The following is a 21,651-nucleotide window of genomic DNA, read 5'->3' as shown; positions in this document are numbered from 1 at the left end:
AGTATTTATCTTATTAGCTCATTTTTACCTGTGATGATTTGAAGTTACAGAAGGGACAGAACTTCCATGACTAGTTTCTTTAAGTCGTTCTAATAACCTTTGATATTTCTCTCTTTCTTCTTTTTGAACACCCTAAGTAAAAGAAAGCATGTTAAATTAGTACTAGCACATAAACCTAAAATTAGGTCACAGACTAAAAGGTCAAATGCAATCCATAGATATATTTTATTGTCTGCACAGTCTGTTCTTTAAAGATGTTTTATCTATGTGAAAGGCAGAGTGAAAGAGCAAGAGAGAAAGACAAACATACACACAAATAGAAAGAAATCATCCACCCAGTGGTTCACCCCTAAACGGATGGTTCAGGTGGAAGCAGGGAGCCAGGAACTCCATCTGGTTCTCCCATATGGGTGATAGAGACCCAAATACTTGAGTCATCTTCCACAGCCTTCCCAGGCACATTAGCAGGAAGCTGGATCAGAAGCTGAGTAGCCAGGACTGGAACCAGCATTATGATATAGGATGCTGGCATCACAGGTGGCGGTTTAACCTGCTGTGCCACAACACTGGCCCCCAGGCACAGTGTTTTCAAAATTCCTTTGAATTACCAACTTTATAAATCAAAAACAATCAAAATCTGGCATCTTTTGAAAACCTGGGTCAACCATCTGACATTACATCTGACGCTATCCCCTTTAGACAGGCCATTTGCTCTCCAGTTACTTTACTCATTTATTATGTTCATCTGCCAGATTTCACTGGCAATCTGAGTTTTGACAGAATCAGGCTAACCACAAAAATAAAATAATTCATTTTCACAATCAGAACTGGCAGCTTCCAGACAGAATTGGTCTCACCAAATCACCAATGCACACCTATGGCCACACCCAACAGACACTACACTTCAGCCATTATGTTACTTGATCCCACTTGCATATCTCACCCTGCTGACCTGGTCTTGACTTCCTAGACAATAAACTGATCTGACTTGACTTTTTTTTTTTAGTCTCTACTGTAGATTATTCCTTCTTCCTGCCTTAAATGCTGGCTTTTGCTCTTTTCTCTTCTGACCTATACTCTTTCCATGAATAATCTCAACATCTCTTTTGTTTCTTTTTTTTTTCCCCCAGAAAATTCAGCAATGTGTCTGGAAGTCTGCCTTCTTCTCAAAACTCCCATAACCCATATTTAAGAGTCTACAAGAAAGGTCTTCTTGTGTGTCTCACAGGCACTTTAAACAATGTCCAAAACTGAAGTCATCTATCATCTTCCAAATAAACACAGAGGTATCTTGGTAAGTGACATGTATTGATCCAAAACTGAAATCTGGACTCAGGCTCTTCCTTCTACTTTATGTCATACTTAATCAATAGAAATATCTTTGCTAATGTTATCTACCAATATTCCTAGAATATATCCTCTGTGTATACACAGATATTTGCTGAGTCAGTCCTGTATCTGATTTGTCATCTGAGAAACCCCCTACACGTCTGTGGTCAATTCCCCTCTTATCTACCTTTCTGATTACCTGGAACTATTTATGCATAAGCTCTTGGAGGGCAGAGAGCACATCTGATTCAATTGTGAATTGGAGGCCAGCGCTGTGGCGCAGCAGGTTAAAGCCTCAGCCTTCAGCACCGGCACCCCATATGGACACTGATTTGAGTCCCAGCTGCTCCTCTTCCTATCTAGCTCTCCGCTATGGCCTAGGAAAGCACTAGAAGATGGCTCAACTCCTTGGGCCCCTGCACCCATGTGGGAGACCCAGAAGAAGCCTGGCTCCTGGCTTTGAATCAGCACAGCTCTGGCCGTTGCGGTCACTTGGGCAGTGAACCAGCAGAACAGAAGACCTCTCTCTCTCTCTCTCTAGTTCTAACTCTCTCTGTAACTCTTTCAAATAAATACAATATTTATTTAAAAAAATTTTTTTTGATTTGCGGATTATAGGCACAGAACTCGAGACCCAAATAAAATTTCCTTGATAAACTAAACAAATGGCTCAGAAAATCATCAAAGGGCCAGGTTTGTACAGTTAAGCCACAGCCTACAATACTGGCATCCCTTAAAGCATCAATTCAAGTCCCAGCTATTCCACTTTCAATCCAGCTCTCTGCTAATGTGCATGCGAAAGCAGTGGAAGATGGCCCAAGTTGTTGGACCCCTGCCACCCATGTGGGAGACCTGGAGGGAGCTCTTGTTCCTAGCTTTGGCCTGACCCAGCCCTGGGTGCTGTAGTTATGTGGGGAGTGAACTAGCAGATGGACAATCTCTTTCTCTCCTGGTCACTCTTAAAAATAAATATTGTTAAAAAAAAAAATCATCCAGTAAACTGAAATAGCTGATGCTTCTGAGGAATGGAAAATACAGACAGGAATAATTCTAAATTTTCCTAGAATAAGCTGAAAACCTTAAGATGGAAGCAACTGGGGCCCAGTGCTGTGGTGCAGTGGGTTTAGGCACCAGCTTCAGCACAGGCATCCCATATGGGTGTTGCTTTGAGTCTCAGTTGTTTCACTTCTAATCCAGCTCCCTGCTAATGTGCCTGGTTAAGCAATGGAAGATGACTCAAGTCCTTGGGGCCCTGCAACCACATGGGAGACCCAGAAGAAGCTCCTGGTTCCTGGCTTCGGTCTGGCCCAGCCACAGACGTGCAGCCACTTGGGGAGTAAACCAGCAGCTGGGAGATCTCTGTCTCTCCTTCTCTCTCTGTAACTCTGACTTTCAAATAAATGTCTTTTTTTTTAAAAAATGGAAGTGATGTCTCTTCATCATACTAATTACTCTGAAAGATGAAAGAGAAGATGCACACCATTTTACTTCCCTTAGTTATTACATTTTATAAAATAAACAAGTCAGAATAATTCAGGTACCCAATAGAGAAACAATTTATAATCTTATCTTTTCCTGATATGACTGCATTTTCTTTCTGGTAGTAAAAACAAATGCATCTGGGGCTGGCACTGTGGCATAGTGGGTAAAACCACCACCTGCAGTGCTGGCATCTAATATGGGCACCAGTTTGAGTCCCGGCTGCTCCACTTCTGATCTAGGTCCCTGCTAATGCACCTGAGAAAGCAGTGAAAGACAGCCCAAGCTCTTGGCCCCAAGCACCCACATGGGAGACCTGGAAGAAGCTCCTAGCTCCTGGCTCCTGATCAGCCCAGCTCCAGCCATTGTGATCATTTGGGGAGTGAACCACCAGATGGAAGCTCTCGCTCTCTCTCTATAACTCTGCTTTTCAAATAAGTAAATAAATCTTTAAAAAAAACAAAAGCTGCATCTGAAAATGGAGTAACTTATGTATGTATAAAATCTCTCTCTGGGAGCCGGCGCTGTGGCGCAGCAAGTTAACATCCTGGCCTGAAGCTCTGGCATCCCATATGGACACCAGTTCAAGACCCGGCTGCTCCACTTCCAATCCAGCTCTCTGCTATGGCCTGGGAAAGCAGTAGAAAATGGCTCAAGACCTTGGGCCCCAACACCTGTGTGGGAGACCCGGAAGAATCTCCTGGCTCCTGGCTTTGGATTGGTGCAGTTCCAGCCATTGCGGCCAGTTAGGGAGTGAACCATCGGATGGAAGACCTCTCTCTCTGCCTCTCCTCTCTGTGTAACTCTGACTCAAATAAAAAAATAAATCTTTAAAAAAAAAAATCTCTCTGGGGTCAGCCCTGTGGCGCAGAGGGTTAAAGCCCCAGCCTGCAGTACTGGCATCCCACATGGGCACCAGTTCGAGTCCTGGCTGCTCCTCTTCCAATCCAGCTCTCTGCTATGGCCTGGGGAAACGATAGAGGATGGCCCAGTTTCTTGAGCCCCTACACCTGCTCAAGCTCCTAGCTTCAGATCAGCTCAGCTCTGGCCATAGGGGAGAGTGAACCAGCAGAATGAAAGACCTCTTTCTCTTTCTGGCTCTGACTCTCTCCGTAACTCTGTCTTTCAAATATAAAATAAATCTTTAAAAAAAATCTCTCTAGAAGGATACAGGTAGGCATTAGCAGTTACTTACCAAGAGTCAACAGGATGACAGAAGCCAGGCATGAAGAGGGGCTGGGGAACTTACATTCACGGTGTACCCTTTGTACCTTCTGATTTTGTACCATATAGAAACATTATTCATCCCCTACAAAGTCCATAAAGAGAATATGCTAAAAGGGCTTACCTCCTCCACAGTGCAATGAGGACGCCTCAGACCTTTGCTACCCTCTTCAGAAATTGTCTCGTTTATAGCCTGTTCTTGAGGTTTCCACGTTAAGGAACTCTCTGGATTGCCTTTGCTATGGCGACGGCCACCTAGTCTTCTGTTATAGCCTTCTGAGTTCAAGGTATAACTGGGAAACAGAAAAAAAGAAAGGAAAAAAATGTATTATCAAACTGCTTAAATTGCTGGAACTCAACCTACCAGAGAACCCTGTGATTAAGCTGTTCTAGCTTGCTCCTAGCATCTCATACAACTACCATTTGCAAAAGTGAAATCTATCCCTACAGAACTGGGCATCCAACTCGATTTCATTCCTGCAGTGTACATACTCCCTACACTTGGTACTGCACTTTTTCTTAGTTACTCAGCACCACTGGAATTAATTATTCATGTGATTACTTGTTTAATGTCTATATCTCACACATTAAACTGCTATCATAGTATAGTACCTAAGTCAAAAGGCACTTGGACAACACACACACACACACACCCCCCAGTTAACTGCTCCTGGTAACAGAATCTGCCTTTCTTGCTATTACCAATAACATGATGCATTGGAAAGGCTGCAACACCACTTTCACAGTACTTCCACAAAAATTTATATAATAATGAAACAAATCATGAGTAAACATATAAAAACTGAAATAATGCCACTAAAGATACACAATGGCTGAGGAGGTGTTCCAGATTAAAAGAGATTAGAGACAAGACAATGATATGTAATATACACTCTCACACTGAAATGGACCAGGAAGGAGTAAAGAGCTACAACGCAGAAATTTAATAAAGACCTGTTGGGACAGATGCCATGGCACAGCAGGTGAAGCTGCCATACTGGAGTGCCTGGCTTGAGTTCTGACTATTCTCTGCTTCTTTTCCAGCTTCCTGCTAAAGTATCTGGGAGGCAGTGCATGAAGGTCCAAGTACTTGGGTTCTTGCCACTCATGTGGGAGACCCATAGGAGGTCTGGCTTCTGGGTTCAGCTTGGCTTAACCCAGGCAGTTGCAACAATTTGAGGAGTAAACAAGTAGATGAAAAGCCTTCCTCTCTTGGGGCCCGCATTGTGGCGCAGCAGGTTAACGCTCTGGCCTGAAGCACCGGCATCCCATGTGGGTGCCAGTTCGACACCCGGCTGCTCCAATTCTGATCCAGCTCTCTGCTATGGGAAAGCAGTAGAAGATCGTCCAAGTCCTTGGGCCCCAGCACCTGTGTGGGAGACCTGGAGGAAGCTCGTGGCTCCTGGCTTTGGACCAGCTCAGCTTCGACTGTTGCAGCCAATTGGGGAGTGAAGCAACGGAAGGAAGACCTCTCTCTCTCTAACTCTCCTCTCTGTGTAACTCTGTAACTCTTTCAAATAAATAAATCTTTAAAAAAAAAAAGTTTTCCTCTCTTTCTCTGTTACTCTACTTCTCAAATAAATTAAATAATAAAAAAAAAAAAAATAGGGGGCCCAGCGCTATGGCGCAGTAAACTAAGCCTCCACCTGCAGCACTAGCATCCCATGTGAGCTCTTCTGATCCAGTTCTCTGCTATAGCCTGGGAAAGCAGTGGAAGATGGCCCAAGTGCTGGACCCCTGCACCCACATGGGAAACCCAGAAGAAGCTCCTGGCTCCTGACTTTGGATCAGCCCAGCTCCAGCCTTTGCATTTGGGGAGTGAACCAGGGGATGGAAGACTTTTTTCTCTGTCTCTCCCTCTCTCTGTCTGTAAATTTCTGATTTTGGTAATCTATGACTCTGTACAAATAAATATCCAATATCCTCCTTCTTAAGAAATAAACAAGCTCAAATATTTAAGATTGAAAGGACAGAAGTCAAAAATCTACCCTTAAGTGGTTCAGGAAAAAATATGTGTAGATGACATAAAATAATAAAGCAAATTTAACAAAATAGTAACAACTGGTGAATCTAGGTCAAGGTTATTCAAGTAACTGCTTCAAAAAACATACAGCAGAGGCCAGCATTGTGGCATAACAAAATTAAGGCATCGCCTACAATGCCAGCATCCTATAGGTGCCTGTTGAAGTCCCAGCTGCTCTACTTCCAATCCAGATCCCTGCTAATGACCTAGGAAAGCAGTAGAGCATGGCCCAAGTGGCTGGGCCCCTGCCATCCATGTGGGAGACCAGGAGACCAGGAGCTCCTGACTCCTGGCTTCAGCATGGCCCAGTCCCAGCCATGGCAGCCATTTAAGAATTAAACCCAGAAGATGGACAATCTCTCTCTCTCTCTCTCCTTCTCTCTCTGTAATTGCTTCTTTCAAACAAATAAATAAATCTATTAAAAAAATACAAAGAGCAAAAACTGACATGACTGGAAAAAGAAACAGACAACACCATATTATAACAGAAAACTTCAAAATTCTTCCTCATCAATCAATAAAAAAGTAAATAGAAGATCAGAAAGAGCTGTAAAAAACATTTTAAGGCAACTTAACCTAACTGAAATTCACAGAACACTCTACCCAATAGAGCAAAATACACATGCTTTCCAAGTGCACAAGGAATAATGTCCAAATATACTATATTCTACACTACAAAAGTTAAAAGAAATCACATAAAGTATATTCTCCAACCACAAAATAATTAAGCTAGAAATCAGTAACAAGAAAGTCTCAAATGTTTGGAAATCTAACAATATATTTTTATCTTTCTAAGCAATCAGGCATTGAGGCCAGAGTTGTAGCACACCAAGTAAAGCCGCTGCTGTAACGGTGGCAACCCATTCAGGCAACGGTGTGAATCTGACCCACTTCCAATCCAGTTCTCCTTTGATGTCACTAGGAAAGCAGCAGAAGATGGCCCAAGTATTTGGGACCCTGCGATCCAAGTGGGAGCCTGGGATGGAACTCAAGATTCCTGGCTTCAGTGTGGCCCAGCCCAAGCTGTTACAGCCATTTGGGGAGTGAACCAGTAGGTGGATAATCTGATCTGTCTTTCCCTCTCTGTAACTCTAATAAATAATAAATCATTTATAAATAATTAATCATGCACCAAAGAGGAAGCTAAATCAAAACCAGAAAATACTTCAAATGAATGAAAATGAAAGCAAAGATCTCAAAATTTGGGGAATAAAGCTAAAGCAATGCTTATAGAAAAACGATAAAATGCTTAAGGAATAAGTCTACTTCTATCTAAGTATGTAACTCCTAAGAAAAAGGATATCTTTACACAATCACAACACAATCGTCAAGTTTAGGACCTTTTAGCAATGATGCAATAATGTAACATGTAGCATATATTCAAATTTATCGAAAGCTATTAAAATATCCTTTATAACAATTTTTTTCTCAATAAGGTCTACTCTAGGATCTCACACTGCACTGAGCTGTCGTGCATCTTTGTCTTCTTTAGTCTCACTTTTTAGCCTTCCTTCTTTTTAATGAAAAGTAGAGGCTACTGTTTTCTAGAATGAACCTTAATTTGTTTAACTTGTTTTCTCGTGATTATATTCAGATTACTGGTTTTTGCTGGAACATTACATCAGGTAATGTCTTCCTCAGCATAATATCTGGAAACAAAGTGTCAGTATGCCCCCTGTTGATAGATTCAATGTTGATCTTTTGGTTAGGGTGGTGTCAGGCAGGTTCCTCCTCTCTACAGTTACTATTTTTCCCATTATAACTAATAAGTAATTTGTGGAGAAATATTTTGTGTTATATAAATATTCTGTACCTTATCAAATTTTCACTAATTTCAGCTCAACTGATTCTTGTCCATATCAATTATTACTATGACAGTTACTAAATGGTGATTTTCTAATTCTTTCAATTTTGCGCACTTACTAGTTGGCATTTTACTATAAAGATGTTTCCCTCACTATACTACACATTTACTAATATTATGCATATAATATATGTAATAATGTATCTATATTCCTGCCTTTATTCACACTGATGAACTTAAGTTGTCTCCAATATGGCAGTGACAGACTCTTTAAAAAAAGTTTCCTCCTATGCCAGCAGCCTGTCAGTTTTTGAGCACTCCTTTTACTTTTTTTCTTAAAAGATTTATTTACTTATTTGAAAGGCAGAGCAACATAAGAGAGGGAGACACAGAGAGAGAGAGAGACAGAGAGAGAGAATCTTCCATCTTCGGGTTCACTCCTCAAATACCCACAACAACCAGGGCTGGGGCAGGCCGAAGCCAGGAGTCAAATACTCTACCTGGGTATTGCATGTGGGTGGCAAGGGCCCAAGTATCCATACCATCTCTGCTGCTTTCCCAGGTGCACAAACAGGATACCAGATGGAAAGTGGAACAGTCAAGACTTAAACTGGCACTCTGATATAGGATGCCAGTGACTCAGGGGGCAGCTAAACCTGCTGTGCCACAACACCAGCCCTGAACACTCCTTTACTTTCTGGCACAAAATGTTCCACATTCACTCTATACTTTCCCTCCTAGATCTACAATCAGCCATTCATGAAACTCCAGAGGACCCCAGGTTCCAATCTCTCATTCTTAAATATAAGTGGCTAGCCAAGGATTATTAGGTGTTTAAGACTCCAACTTAAAAAAACATAACTAAGAGCTGGCGCCGCGGCTCACTAGGCTAATCCTCCGCCTTGCGGTGCCAGCACACCGGGTTCTAGTCCCGGTCGGGGCGCCGGATTCTGTCCCGGTTGCCCCTCTTCCAGGCCAGCTCTCTGCTGTGGCCAGGGAGTGCAGTGGAGGATGGCTCAAGTCCTTGGGCCCTGCACCCCATGGGAGACCAGGATAAGTACCTGGCTCCTACCATCAGATCAGCGCGGTGTGCCAGCCGCGGTGCGCCAGCCGCAGCGCGCCAGCCACGGCGGCCATTGCAGGGTGAACCAACGGCAAAGGAAGACCTTTCTCTCTGTCTCTCTCTCTCACTGTCCACTCTGCCTGTCCAAAAAAAAAAAAAAAACACAGAACTAAGAACAGCAATGGGGGAGGAGGGAGAAACAACTCAAAGGAAACAAGGCAAAACAGGAATAAATTTCAAAATAATACTTTAAATAAAGACATAAGATATGGGGCCGGCGCCGTGGCGCACTAGGTTACTCCTCCACTTGCAGCAGCAGCATCCCATATGGCCACCGGTTCTAGTCCCGGCTGCTCCTCTTCCAGTCCAGCTCTCTGCTGTGGCCTGGGATAGCAGAAGATGGCCCAAACGCTTGGGCCCCTGCACCCGCATGGGAGACCAGGAAGAAGCACCTGGCTCCTGGCTTCGGATCAGCGCAGCTCCAGCCATTGGGGCCATTTGGAGAGTGAACCAATGGAAGGAAGACCTTTCTCTCTCTCTCTCTCTCTCTCTCTCTCTCTCTCACTGTCTATAACTCTACCTGTCAAATAAATAAATAAATAAATAATATATTTAAAAAAAAAGACATACGATATTATATATCATCCTATAATAAGTTGCTTGGAGAAGGAAAAAAACATGGGGACTGGAGGTTAGGGGAACTCTTTCAACTTGAAAACGAGACAGCCCAAAATAACCAGCAAAACAGTAATAATTTTTTTAAAGCAACCTATGTGGGAAATCCAGTTGGAGTTCCTGGCTCCTGGCTTCAACATGGCCCAGCCCTGACTGCTGCAGCCATTTGGGGACTGAAATAGTAGGTGGAAGGTACCTCTTTCTCTCTCTGATACTCTGCCTTTCAAATAAATAAATCTTTTCAAAAAATAACTAAAAGAACAAGAAGAACAGAAAATGAGAATGAGAATATGCAGGAAAATCAGATCAAATTTAAAGGTCTAACATCTAGGCAACAGAAAGAAGGAAGAAAACTATGTTCAGTGAATGAAAATCTATCAGGCTATATGTATGATTTCTGTATTTTTCTGTGTATATATATATATATTTTTTTAATTTAGAAGAAACTCAGCGACAGTTCTTTCAAAAAAGGTATCAAAATTAGATCACGCTATGAGCATTTACTACGGTAGAGAAGGTAATACACACCTGGGCTCCAGTCTCTCAGTAGCTACATGATCTTCAGCAAGTTACTGAACTCAAAAGTACTTATGTAACAAGATGACATAATAGAACTAAAGTGAAAATGCCTACCTAGCAAGGGTGTGCACCTAACAAATGCTGTTTCCACTTACAAAAAGCCAGAATTTAACACCTACCCAAAGGAAGGCAGAACTCTGCGTGGCTGATCTCGGGTTACCGTCACTCTGATCTTTGGATAGTCACTTATTCCATTAGGAGATTTATTACCTATTTTAAAAATGCATTTGTAATTGTGGAAGAAAAAAAACAAAAACATTGGTGAACAACCTACATTCTGAAAGAAAATCTGAGAGCAATCTACATTATAGAACTAAATTTCTTTTAAAAAAATTTATTAATAAAAAAAAAATTTATTAATAGACAACACAGGAGTCCAGCACAAATTTTGCAAAAGTTAAAAGAAAGCAATTAGCTTAGTTTGTCTTTGATCTCAGATGGGCATTAACAGAATTCACAGCAAGTTTTTTTAATTTTGCTTGGTGAGACTGACAAGAGGCCCTGAAGAACTCAAAATTACAAACTCTCTATAAACTAATCGATCTAAATAAATAGTTCAAATTATGTTTCTTCTTCTCAAGACGACCAGCCACAAGTTACAATTTTACTATATGCTTCCAATAATTATAAGACAATTACTATAATTCAAGAAGACAGTCAGACTTCATCAGCCACGCTCTCTGCGGGACAAACGACTGCAGCAGCTTTGGAGTCCCTGAGGACTCCAGGACACAGGGTTTTAGAGCTGAAAACTCCATCAGCCAGCTGCAATGAAAACCTAAACTGACACAAATTCATTGGTTTTATTAAATCTGACTTGCACCCACGTAAAGCTAGTCTTTATCCCCAGCGTGACTAATACTGAATTGCAGAAATATTCATGCTTGATTATAGCGCTCTACTCCAGATTCCAATAAGTTTATAAAGTAATATTCAATAAACATAATTTATCTAAATTTGAAAGTGTCTGAATTCACAAAATATCTAGTCCACAAGCATTTTAGGTAAGAGATGGTTAGTCAAGAAACCTGTCCTACAAAACCTGCTTCTCTGACTAGTTTACACAAGCCCACAAAATATCCGCTGGCACCTCGGTCACAAGATGTACTTACCATCCCTCACAGGTCAATTGTAATGACAAGCAATTTTAAACATTTAAATACCCAAACAATATGAGTAGATTACAAAATTCAATTTACACTAGCTTTTTAAATGAAATAAAAGTTTTCAAAGAAATATCATCCTCATTCCAAGCGCTTTGGAACTAGATCATCTGGCACAGAGATGTGCCTTTTCTCTTGCTCTTTTCTCCAGCACCTGAGATACTTAACTCTAAGGTATTTATCATTGCCCTAGCTTCCTCCTCTTTGATTCACCTTCCCTAACTTCCTCCTCTTCCTCTCAAATTTTACAAGCCTACCTGTAAGACATCACAATAATTTCTCCAAACTCTAGCATCTTCGACTTTTCTTTACCATAACATTTTGTATAGTATACACAATAATTACAATTCAATTTCAGGGTCTAATGCAGATACAAAAGTCCCTACATCAAGCCGGCGCCACGGCTCACTAGGCTAATCCTCCGCCTTGCGGCGCTGGCACACCGGGTTCTAGTCCCGGTCGGGGCGCTAGATTCTGTCCCGGTTGCCCCTCTTCCAGGCCAGCTCTCTGCTGTGGCCAGGGAGTGCAGTGGAGGATGGCCCAGCACCCCATGGGAGACCAGGATAAGTACCTGGCTCCTGCCATCGGATCGGCGCGGTACGCCAGCCGCAGCAGCCATTGGAGGGTGAACCAACAGCAAAAGGAAGACCTTTCTCTCTGTTTCTCTCTCTCACTGTCCACTCTGCCTGTCCAAAAAAAAAAAAAAAGTCCCTACATCATAAAACCGTGAGAACTGAGAACCTGAGGCTGCTCCCAAAGATGATGAAATCCTCAAGGGAAGGGACAAGGTTTTATTATTCTGTTGTTCCTAATACAATGCCTAGAATAGAGTAACCTGTCAGGAAATATGTTATTTTAAAGAATAAACATTACCTAAGTCATAAAGGACACTGATAATATAAATAGAAAACATACAGTAAATTCAAAGACAACAATTCTGAAAGAAAACTCTTTACTAAATTATCTAGAATGGTAGAGAACATGCTAATCCTAACCCAAGATCAGTGTTTTTCTTTCACCATCTCAAAACTTAGAGGAAAACAGCCAAAAGGCAGTAGAGGAACACAGAAATATCTTTAACCACCTCACCCAGTTTCAGCATGTTGTTCCAGGATCCAGAACCTGTCAGTTCACAAGATGAAGAGCCTGAAAATACCTGAAAATTAAACAATCACTTCTGTGGCATCTAAATTTTGCAATTTAAACCAGTTTCTAAGATGAAAAGATCACTGTAATAATATTATTTTCTCAGGTAGTTCACAGAAGAGATACCACCATTAAGACCAAAGGTATAATTTATCAAACTTGTAAAATGATTTAAAAAAAATAATAATTCTAGGGCTGGCACTACACCACAGCAAGTTGAAGCCCCAGCCTGCAGCACCTGCATCCCATATGGGTGCCAATTGAAGCCCTGGCTGCTCCATTTTTGATGCAGCTTCCTGCTATGGCCTGGGAAAGCAGTAGAAGATGACCCAAGTGCTTGGGCCACTGAACCTACGTGGGAGACCTGGAAGGAGATCCTGGCTCCTGGCTTCAGATCGGCTCAGCTCCAGCTGTTGCGGCCATTTGAAGAGTGAACCAGCAGATGGAAGACCTCTCTCTGTGTGTCTCTACCTCTCTCTGGAACTCTATTTTCTAAAAGATTTAATTATTTATTTGAAAGGCAGAGCCACCGCCCCCCCCCCCCGACACACACACACACACACACACACACACACACACACACAGAAAGAGAGAGACAGACTTTGGACTGGACCAGATCTGGTAGTTGCGGCCAATTAGAGTGAACTAGCACTTGGTAGCACTTGGAAGATCTGTCCCTCTCCCTCTCTCAGTAACTTTGACTTTCAAATAAATAAATCTTAAAAAATTAAAATTAAAAAGCAGATGCAATATTAGGCTCTTTTATAAAGTGCTTTTTTGGAAAAAAAATTAATTTATTTGAAAGGCAGAGAAACAGACACAAAGAAATTGCCCATCTACAAGTTCACTCCTCAAACACCCAAAATAGCTAAGGCTGGGCCAGGAGCCAGAAACTTAATCCATTGTCCCATGTGGGTGACAGGGAACCAATTAGTTGAGCCACCATCTGCTGCATCCCAAGGTGCACATTAGCAGGAAACTAGAATCAACACCAGAGCTAGGACCCGACCTCAGGCACTACAATATGGGAAATGGACATCCTAGGTGTCATTTTAACCACTATGTCAGATGTCTGCCCCTATAAATACTTTTAACTGTTCAATTTCTTAATCTTTAGTTACTTGGCCTTTATATCACAGCTAATAAAAACATTTCCTGGCCATTGCAGGCACCTGCTAGATGAAAGTGCTTCTGTCTCTCTTTGCCTCTCAAGTAAATAAATGTAAAAATAACACTATTCCCAAAAAGACAATATTTTGAAAATTTAACTTTAATGATTAAGTACCAAGGTCAGTAGCCCCAGCGGCCCCCAATCCCACACTGACCTCTTCTGAAGAGGACACATTCCGTGTTCCATTACAAGCAGAAGTTACCATGGGCTTTGTGGTCAGTTGGAATGGGAATCCAAATAAGCTGGCAGCATTGTAGAGACTGTTTTTCACTTGATGAATAAAGCAATCTAGAAAATATTAACAAACTATAAATAAAAATTAATAAACTTTGAGATTGAATCTTAGAACCTCTATCAATTTTTATTAAAATTCCTATTTTCAATAATTGAAATAAAAAAGTATGTATAAAAATAATTACATCCTAACTGAATAATTAGAATTCCAAAATTGTGTTTTTTAGTTCTAAGTAAAATTTTGGGGATGCTACAAAATCACGAAGCCATCATTTTAGCAAACCACATACCAATTAACAAGAAAAATGTTCTGAAAGCGCAGCTTTTAAGCCATGAGTTAGTTTTCTAGGATATATAAAACTGTTACTAGATTGATGAGGGCATAATTATACAACAAAGAGCATGTAGCCACTAGGTATGGTATAATCCTAATAGGAAGCACTCTAATCTACTCAACTGGTTTTTAACTATTTACCTGGCAGATAACAACACAGCTGCCCTGATCAACTCTTTACTAACCCCCTGCTGTATTTTGGCTAAGCAAAGTATAAAATATGAAACTCTTAAACATCCATGACAGAACAAGGCTATCCGTCTGCTACAGAAGACATGGGGGAAGATCTCAGACTCACCCCTTTCTGCCACCAAAAAAGGATTACAAAGTAAGAGTAACTTTCAGTGCCTTCCCCACTTCTCCTTTTATCACAACTACCCTATTCTGACTTCTACACATTTGGTCTTAAGTCTTCTACAATTTCCTTTCTATTTCCTAATTAAAGACATTTCAACACATTCATTTGTAAAAAAGAGACTATCAGTATACATTCTGCTTCAAACAAATATAGCTGAAATGGTGAATTTTAAAGCAATTAGTGCTCCAGACATAATATTAATTTCCATAAAGATAGGGAATAATTTAAAATAAAGGGAGGTTATGGTTAGGTCAAGTAGAATGCAACACGAAGTAACTTGCTATTGGATCACAGTTAGAAGTACTAGAAGCCAGTGTTGTAGCACAGTAGCCAAGTCGCCATCTGTGATGCTGGCATCCCACTGGGGCACCAGTTTCCTGTCCTGATTGCTCCACTTCTGATCCAGCTCCCTGATAATTGCCTGGGAAAGCAGCGGAGGATGGCCCAACTCCTTGGGCCCTTGCACCCACATGAGAGAACCAGATGAAGCCCCTGGCTCCTGGCTTCAGATCGGCTCAGCTCCAGCCATTGCAGCCATCTGGGGAGTGAACCAGCAGATGGAAGACCTCTCTCTCTATCTCCACCTCTCTCTAACTCTACCTTTCAAATAAATAAAGCCCTGGCTGCTACACTTCCAATCCAGCTCTCTGCTGACAGCCTGGGAAAGCTGTGGAAGATAGTCAAAGTGTTTGGCCCTCTGCCACCCATGTGGAAGAACCAGAACAAGCTTCAGACTCCTGGCTTCAGACAGGCCCAGCTCCAGCCTTTGCGGCCACTTGGTGAGTAAACTAGCAGATGGAAGACCTTTCTCTCTGTCTGTCCCTCTGTGTAACTCTGCCTCCCAAATAAATCAATCTTAAAAAAAAAAAACAAAAAAACAAAAACACTACAATAAAAGTACCAAAGCTTGCCAATGAGTTGCTTCTCATTTTAGGAATTTGGGATAATTCAAGGTTATCACTCTAATAATGTTGTAGGATACCACTTAAATTCCGCTATGCTTTCTAAAGTGAGAAAGAGCTTCAGAGACTAATATTAACAAGAGCATAAGAGGTAACCTTGATGACACAGTAAAAGGTGATCACTAAAAAGTATAATACTTTATTGACCTTCAGCTGAAAATTGGACAGGATTTTCTTATTACCTTTCTTACTTTACTCATCATGCCTCCCTGACATTAGTACTATATATGTGCATCTTATTCTCCAACATATAATCACAGATCCTTAAAGAGAACCTGCCTTACTCATTTTTGTTATTTCCTGTAGAACCTAACACATTACTTAACATTAATGCATACTTAGCAATTATCACTGGACTTAAGTATTAACACAGACATGTGCACTCAACTACCACATTTGGAGGTCGACTCAAATTCAGAAATCATTTCTTTTTTTTTTTTTTTTTTTTTTTTTTTGACAGGCAGAGTGGACAGTGAGAGAGAGAGACAGAGAGAGAAAGGTCTTCCTTTGCCGTTGGTTCACCCTCCAATGGCCGCCGCTGCAGCCGGCGCACCGCGCTGATCCTGGCAGGAGCCAGGAGCCAGGTGCTTTTTCCTGGTCTCCCATGGGGTGCAGGGCCCAAGCACCTGGGCCATCCTCCACTGCACTCCCTGGCCATAGCAGAGAGCTGGCCTGGAAGAGGGGCAACCGGGACAGAATCCGGCGCCCCAACCGGGACTAGAACCCGGTGTGCCGGCGCCGCAAGGTGGAGGATTAGCCTATTGAGCCACGGCGCCGGCTAGAAATCATTTCTGAGAAAGAGGAATGTCTTGTTAAGGTATTCCAAGGCACCTTTACCTCTGATCTATTTTTATTCTCTTCTAGCCTTTCAGTTATATGGAGGTAAATGATTAGTAACAACAAATTGGATCAGTTTACTCAGTCATCTGTACTAGATCAATCAGTTTGTAGGAGTTTTTACAATGTTTCTTCTTCAAAAATAAATAGTATCTTTTCTGTACAGAAGGATTTAGAATTTCTAAATGACACATTGGTTAAACTTTCTGAAATGATATTCATGTCCCTGGTAATAGCGGTTACCTCTAGAAAAGATAATTAAAAGGGCCAGCCTGGGGTAGTCACTGTGGCATGTGTCCCACATGGACACTGGTTCTAGTCTCACCTGCTCCTCTTCCAATCCATCTCCTTGCTGATGGCCTTGGAAAGCAGTAGATGATGGCCAAGGTGCTTGGGCTCTGACACCCATGTGGAAGACCCAGAAGAAGCTCTGGACTCCTGACCTTAGATAGGCTCAGCTCCAGCCATTGTGGCCATTTGGGGAATGAACCAGGGAATGGAAGACCTTTCTCTCTCTCTTTCCTTCTCTCTGTAACTCTGCCTTGCAAATAAATAAATAAATCTTAAAAGGGGGGGGGGGGGGCCGGGGCGCAAGACTATGGCATAGAGGGTAAAGCTGCCACCTGCAGTGCCAGCATCCCATATGGGCACCAGTTCAAGTCCCAGCTGCTCTACTTCCAATCCAGCTCTCTTCTATGGCCTGGGAAAACAGAATAGGTCCAAGTCCTTGGGCCCTTGCCCCTGTGTGGGTGAATTGAAAGAAGTTCGTGCCGGCGCCACGGCTCAATAGGCTAATCCTCCGCCTTGCGGCACTGGCACACCGGGTTCTAGTCCCGGTCAGGGCGCTGGATTCTGTCCCGGTTGCTCCTCTTGCAGTCCAGCTCTCTGCTGTGGCCAGGGAGTGCAGTGGAGGATGGCCCAAGTGCTTGGGCCCTGCACCCGCATGGGAGACCAGGAGAAGCACCTGGCTCCCGGCTTCAGATAAGCGCAGTGCGCCGGCCGCAGCGCGCCAGCCGCAGCGGCCATTGGAGGGTGAACCAACAGTAAAGGAAGACCTTTCTCTCTGTCTCTGTCTCTCACTGTCCACTCTGCCTGTCAAAAATAAAAAAAAAATTTAAAAAAAAAGAAAGTTGTGACTCCTGGTTTTGAATTGGCCCATCTCTGGCTGTTGCTACCATTTGGGGAATGAACCAGTAGATGGAAGACCTCTCTCCATCTTTGCCTCTGCCTCTCTATACCTCTGCCTTTCAAATAAATAAATAAAAATCTTAACAACAAAAAGATAATTAAATAGGAAAGGAAAAGGAAAGAGACTTTTCACTGCTTATACATAATTTTCACATTTTGAATTTTATTCCAAGCATTTTTCCTTTCAAAAATTAATTTTTTTAAATTTTCAGTACCTAATCTTGGTCTTTTGGCTGGTATTTCATCAGTGTCCACTGTAGAAAACAGAGTGCTGAAAAGAGAAAAGAAAAATAGCATATACTGGTATATATGAATAAACGCATAAACGCACACATATCCATTTCTGTAGATAAATCTAGTATTCATATAACATACCTCTCTTCTACCCACTTTGTCATAAAATAAGATCCAATTAACATTTTAAAAGAGAATGTTGGGGCCGGCACTGTGGCATGGCGGGTTAAAGCCCCAGCCTGCAGCGCCAGCATCCCATATGGGCGCTGGTTCAAGTCCTGGCTGCTCCTCTTCTAATCCAGCTCTCTGCTATGGCCTGGGAAAGCAGTGGAAGATGACCCAAGTCCTTGGGCCCCTGCACCCATGTGGGAGACCCAGAAGAGGCTCCTGGCTCCTGGCTTTGGATCGGGTCAGCTCTGGTCATTGTGGTCATTTGAGGAGTGAACCAGTGGAATGGGAGACCTCTCTCTCTGGCTCTACCTCTCTCTGTAACGCTTTCAAATAAAATACTTCTTTAAAAAATGTGGAGAATGTGGTAGAGCCAGTGTTGTGGCACTGTGGGTTAAGCCAGCATCCCATATGTGCACTAGTTTCAGTCCCCGCTATTCTACTTTTGATTCAGGTCCCTGATAACGCACCTGGGAAAGAAGTGGAAGATGACCCAACTGCTTGGGCCCCGCGACCCACATGGGAGACCCAGATGGAGTTCCAGGCTCCTGGCTTCAGCAGGGTTTGAGGCCATTTGGGGAGTAAACCAGTGGATGGAAGATAGCTATCGCTATCGCTCTCTTTCTTTCTCTCTCTCTCTCTCTCTCCATCTTCCTCTCCATTTCCTTCTCCCTCTGGGTAACTCTGCTTTTCAGATACAAAAACAAACCTTTAAAATAAAAAGAGAATGCTATTCTATAGTTCTTCAGCATTTGAAGAATTATGGTTTCAACTATCTGAGAAAGAACCCAATTCTCTACCATGTAATAATCTGTAGGCTAAAGTACAAACTTGAAAGTGGGCAGAAGTCACTTAGCTAGTAGATGAACCTGGAAGGCCTAGGCCTATTATTCTCTTTTCCTGTACAGAAATAATTTAAAAACAAGTAAATAAGTTCCCTTTGAAAGACAACCCCAAAGAAAGTTCTGTTTTACTTCAAGTGACACATATGCAGTCTTAAGACTGTTCTTAGCTAGCAAAAGATAATACATTTAACTACATTTAACTACATTTCTATCATGGGAAACTACATCACAATAAAGACTTTGGAATCAGGAAGGTTTCTAAACCAACAAGTCAAGAATATTAGTATCTTGGTATACTAGTAATCATCTTTCTGAATCCTTATGATTAATCATATTTTTATAAACTAATAGATGGGGTTGGTACTATGACATACTGGGCTAAGCCTCCGTCTGCAGTGCCAAGTATCCCACATAGCCTGCTCCTCTTCCGATCCAGCTCTCTGCTATGACCCAGGAAAGCAGTGGAAGATGGCCCAAGTGCTTGAGCCCCTGCACTCGCATCGGAGACCCAGAAGGAGCTCCTGGCTCCTGGCTTTGGATCAGCATAGCTCCAGCCATTGCGACCATTTGGGAAGTGAACCAGAGGATGGAAGACCTCTCTCTGTCTTTCCCTCTCTCTGTAGCTCTGCCTCTCCAAAAATAAATAAATCTTTAAAAAATTTAACAGAATGAGATCCAAGGAAAATAACATTCTGCCATTAAACATCTCAAGACCTGACTGAAAATTGGCTTATGTTGAGAAGAGCAGTTTTAGATAAAGGATGTGAATCCCTAAAGAGCAGTAAAGAACTCCCAGTCATCAGCAGAAATTCACATCAAAAAGAAAGAACAAGCGTGAGTAAATTAACATTAAGTATGCACCAAATGTTTATCCTGCACCTGATTCTGAACAAAGCCCTTAGGGTAGAATAAACTACTTCTATACATATTAAGCATCAATTTAGGCACTTTACAACATGTTCTCAAATTATCCTCACATTAACCCTACAGAAAGCTCAAAAAGAGGAGTAAATTGAAACCACGTCTCTCTGGAGTATATGCGATCAAACTTATTGATGACTACATTCTCAGACTCATGTATTAACCATCTTGTTCTCTCAAGCTCCCAGAAACCAATCTTTTCCCTACTTTTCCTTGACCTTGACCAGCTTAATAAAAAAAAAAAAAAAAAAAAAAAAACTCAAATTTACACTTGAGAGCTGAAAAGGTGGGCGGTGTACAGAATTTGTGTGGTACTTTATTTTCTAGATTCTTATGGAAGGTGGGACCCTATGAGACAAGCCAAGGAGATACTAAGTCGGAAGAGTTTTTAGTTTCTCCCAAATTTTAGGAATGGACCAGTGAACTTTAACAAGGAGCTGGCACCTAATTTTTTTTTTCTAATATACTAATTCTAAAGCACAGAAGCAACCCCCCCCCTCACCCCAGGGGGCCCCGCACACACACTGTTTGACAGCTGTTTCAGAACAAGACAGCTGCTGTTTGTGGTGCTAAAAGAACAGTACTCGCAGTCAAAAGGGCTTTGGGTAAGCTATGAATCTCACTTCCCTTAACTGACAGCTGGGAGTGTGCTTCGTAGACAGAGCCGCAGCACAGACAGCACTCCTTCAATTTTTATTTTTCAGCCTAAGAGCAGCAAAACGTGCCAAATCCCATGTGTTGCCAGCCACCAGCTTGGACTCTGACAAGAATATTAAAGAGCCCACCATCACCCTCCAACTCCAAAAACAAACAGCCCCTTCGTTCATCACGAGCTGCGCCTCCACACACCAGCCTGATGGGCGCGACTACGTCATCAGGATACCCGCGCCCCGCACTTCTCCGACCCACTTAAGCAGAGCAGGGCCCGCCCGGCTGGGTCAGCGCAGTGCCCGCCGAGGAGCCTGATGTGGGGGAGGGGCACGGCCAAGCCAGCGCTCAGCCCACTCTGCTCACCTGTTCGAGCGCCGCCTCTTCAGAAGGGCCCGGGAGGGGGGCGCTGACCGGTCGCAGAAACGGAAAATGGTGCCGAGAATCCTAACCAGCCATCTGTACATACCAGGCCTGAGCAGCAGCGGCGGCCGACACACCCCGAGACGCAAACCCCAGAGCTGTCGCCGCCGCTGCCGCCTTCCCCGACTCGGCCACCACCGCCAAGACCTAGTCGCTGACTTGTGACGTGACAACAAGGCCCACAGATAAAACGTCCACACAGCTAGGGGAGGCGCCCGCCCGCCACAGCGCCTGACGTCACCTCCTCCCGCCCGACCGGAAAGCTTCCTCCTCGATATGCGCAAGCGCAACCTAGTACCGCCCCCTACCAGCGATCCTGGCAACCAGAAACGGCAGAACGATCTCCGGGCCAATCACTGACGAGGGAGCGGGGGCGGGGGCGGGGCTTCCTCTGTACGGAACCAGTCCCGATTCGGCCCGTGAGACAAGGCCCACAAGCCACACGTGAGAGCCATACCCCGGAGCCATCCGAGGTCCTAGAGCGCTGTTAGTGCTCAATAAGTTTTTGAGTATACAGGATAAAGGTAGGTCAGGCTAATTAACAAAAGACTACCGGCTCAGTCGCCCTTTATCTGACATATTCCCCCTACTTTTGAATGTGTTATACCTCCTTCAGGTTTCTCAGCGACCCTAGGCAATAGGGCGTCTTTTCGCCCGTTTTTCAAATAAAGGAAATGGAAATCACAAAACTGACTAGCGGTATAGCTGAAGTTTGAACCAAGGTATAAATACCAGCGTCAGTCCCTCGGCCTTGAGATCCCTCCCTCTACCGGGAGAAACTAGATTACAATACGGAATGACTGGTTGCTGTGATAAAGGATAGTGCAAAGTGCAGGGGACCCA

The 21,651-nt window shown here is 43.0% G+C and overlaps 1 protein-coding gene across 15 annotated transcripts in view; it reads right to left on the bottom strand.

Annotated features, from left to right (window-relative positions):
• SENP2 (SUMO specific peptidase 2) overlaps positions 1–21,091 on the bottom strand; it is a 48,869-nt gene extending 27,778 nt beyond the window's left edge. For 4 of the 15 annotated variants that reach the window (XR_011388023.1, XR_007908817.2, XM_051818835.2 and 1 more), the window contains exons 1-8: positions 20,752–21,065; positions 18,442–18,680; positions 17,785–17,840; positions 13,811–13,944; positions 12,429–12,495; positions 10,296–10,386; positions 4,157–4,325; positions 29–132 (exon numbers count right to left, since the gene is read on the bottom strand). Coding sequence is in view for 11 of the 15 variants with exons in the window: in XM_051818835.2 (XP_051674795.1) it covers positions 29–132; positions 4,157–4,325; positions 10,296–10,386; positions 12,429–12,495; positions 13,811–13,944; positions 17,785–17,840; positions 18,442–18,545 (725 nt within the window). In the remaining 4 variants the exon portion in view is untranslated. Of the gene's footprint in view, positions 1–28; positions 133–4,156; positions 4,326–10,295; positions 10,387–12,428; positions 12,496–12,840; positions 12,978–13,810; positions 13,963–17,784; positions 17,841–18,441; positions 18,681–20,751 lie in introns of all 15 variants that reach the window. The other 11 variants (XR_011388024.1, XR_011388022.1, XM_070072439.1 and 8 more) reach the window with 9 other exon arrangements.
• Positions 21,092–21,651: the final 560 nt, after the last annotated feature.

The sequence above is a fragment of the Oryctolagus cuniculus genome, chromosome 4 (assembly GCF_964237555.1).
Source record: "Oryctolagus cuniculus chromosome 4, mOryCun1.1, whole genome shotgun sequence".
In the NCBI taxonomy this organism is placed as follows: domain Eukaryota; kingdom Metazoa; phylum Chordata; class Mammalia; order Lagomorpha; family Leporidae; genus Oryctolagus; species Oryctolagus cuniculus.
Note: the sequence above shows the minus strand (reverse complement) of the source record. Positions and strands in the feature narration are given on the sequence as shown.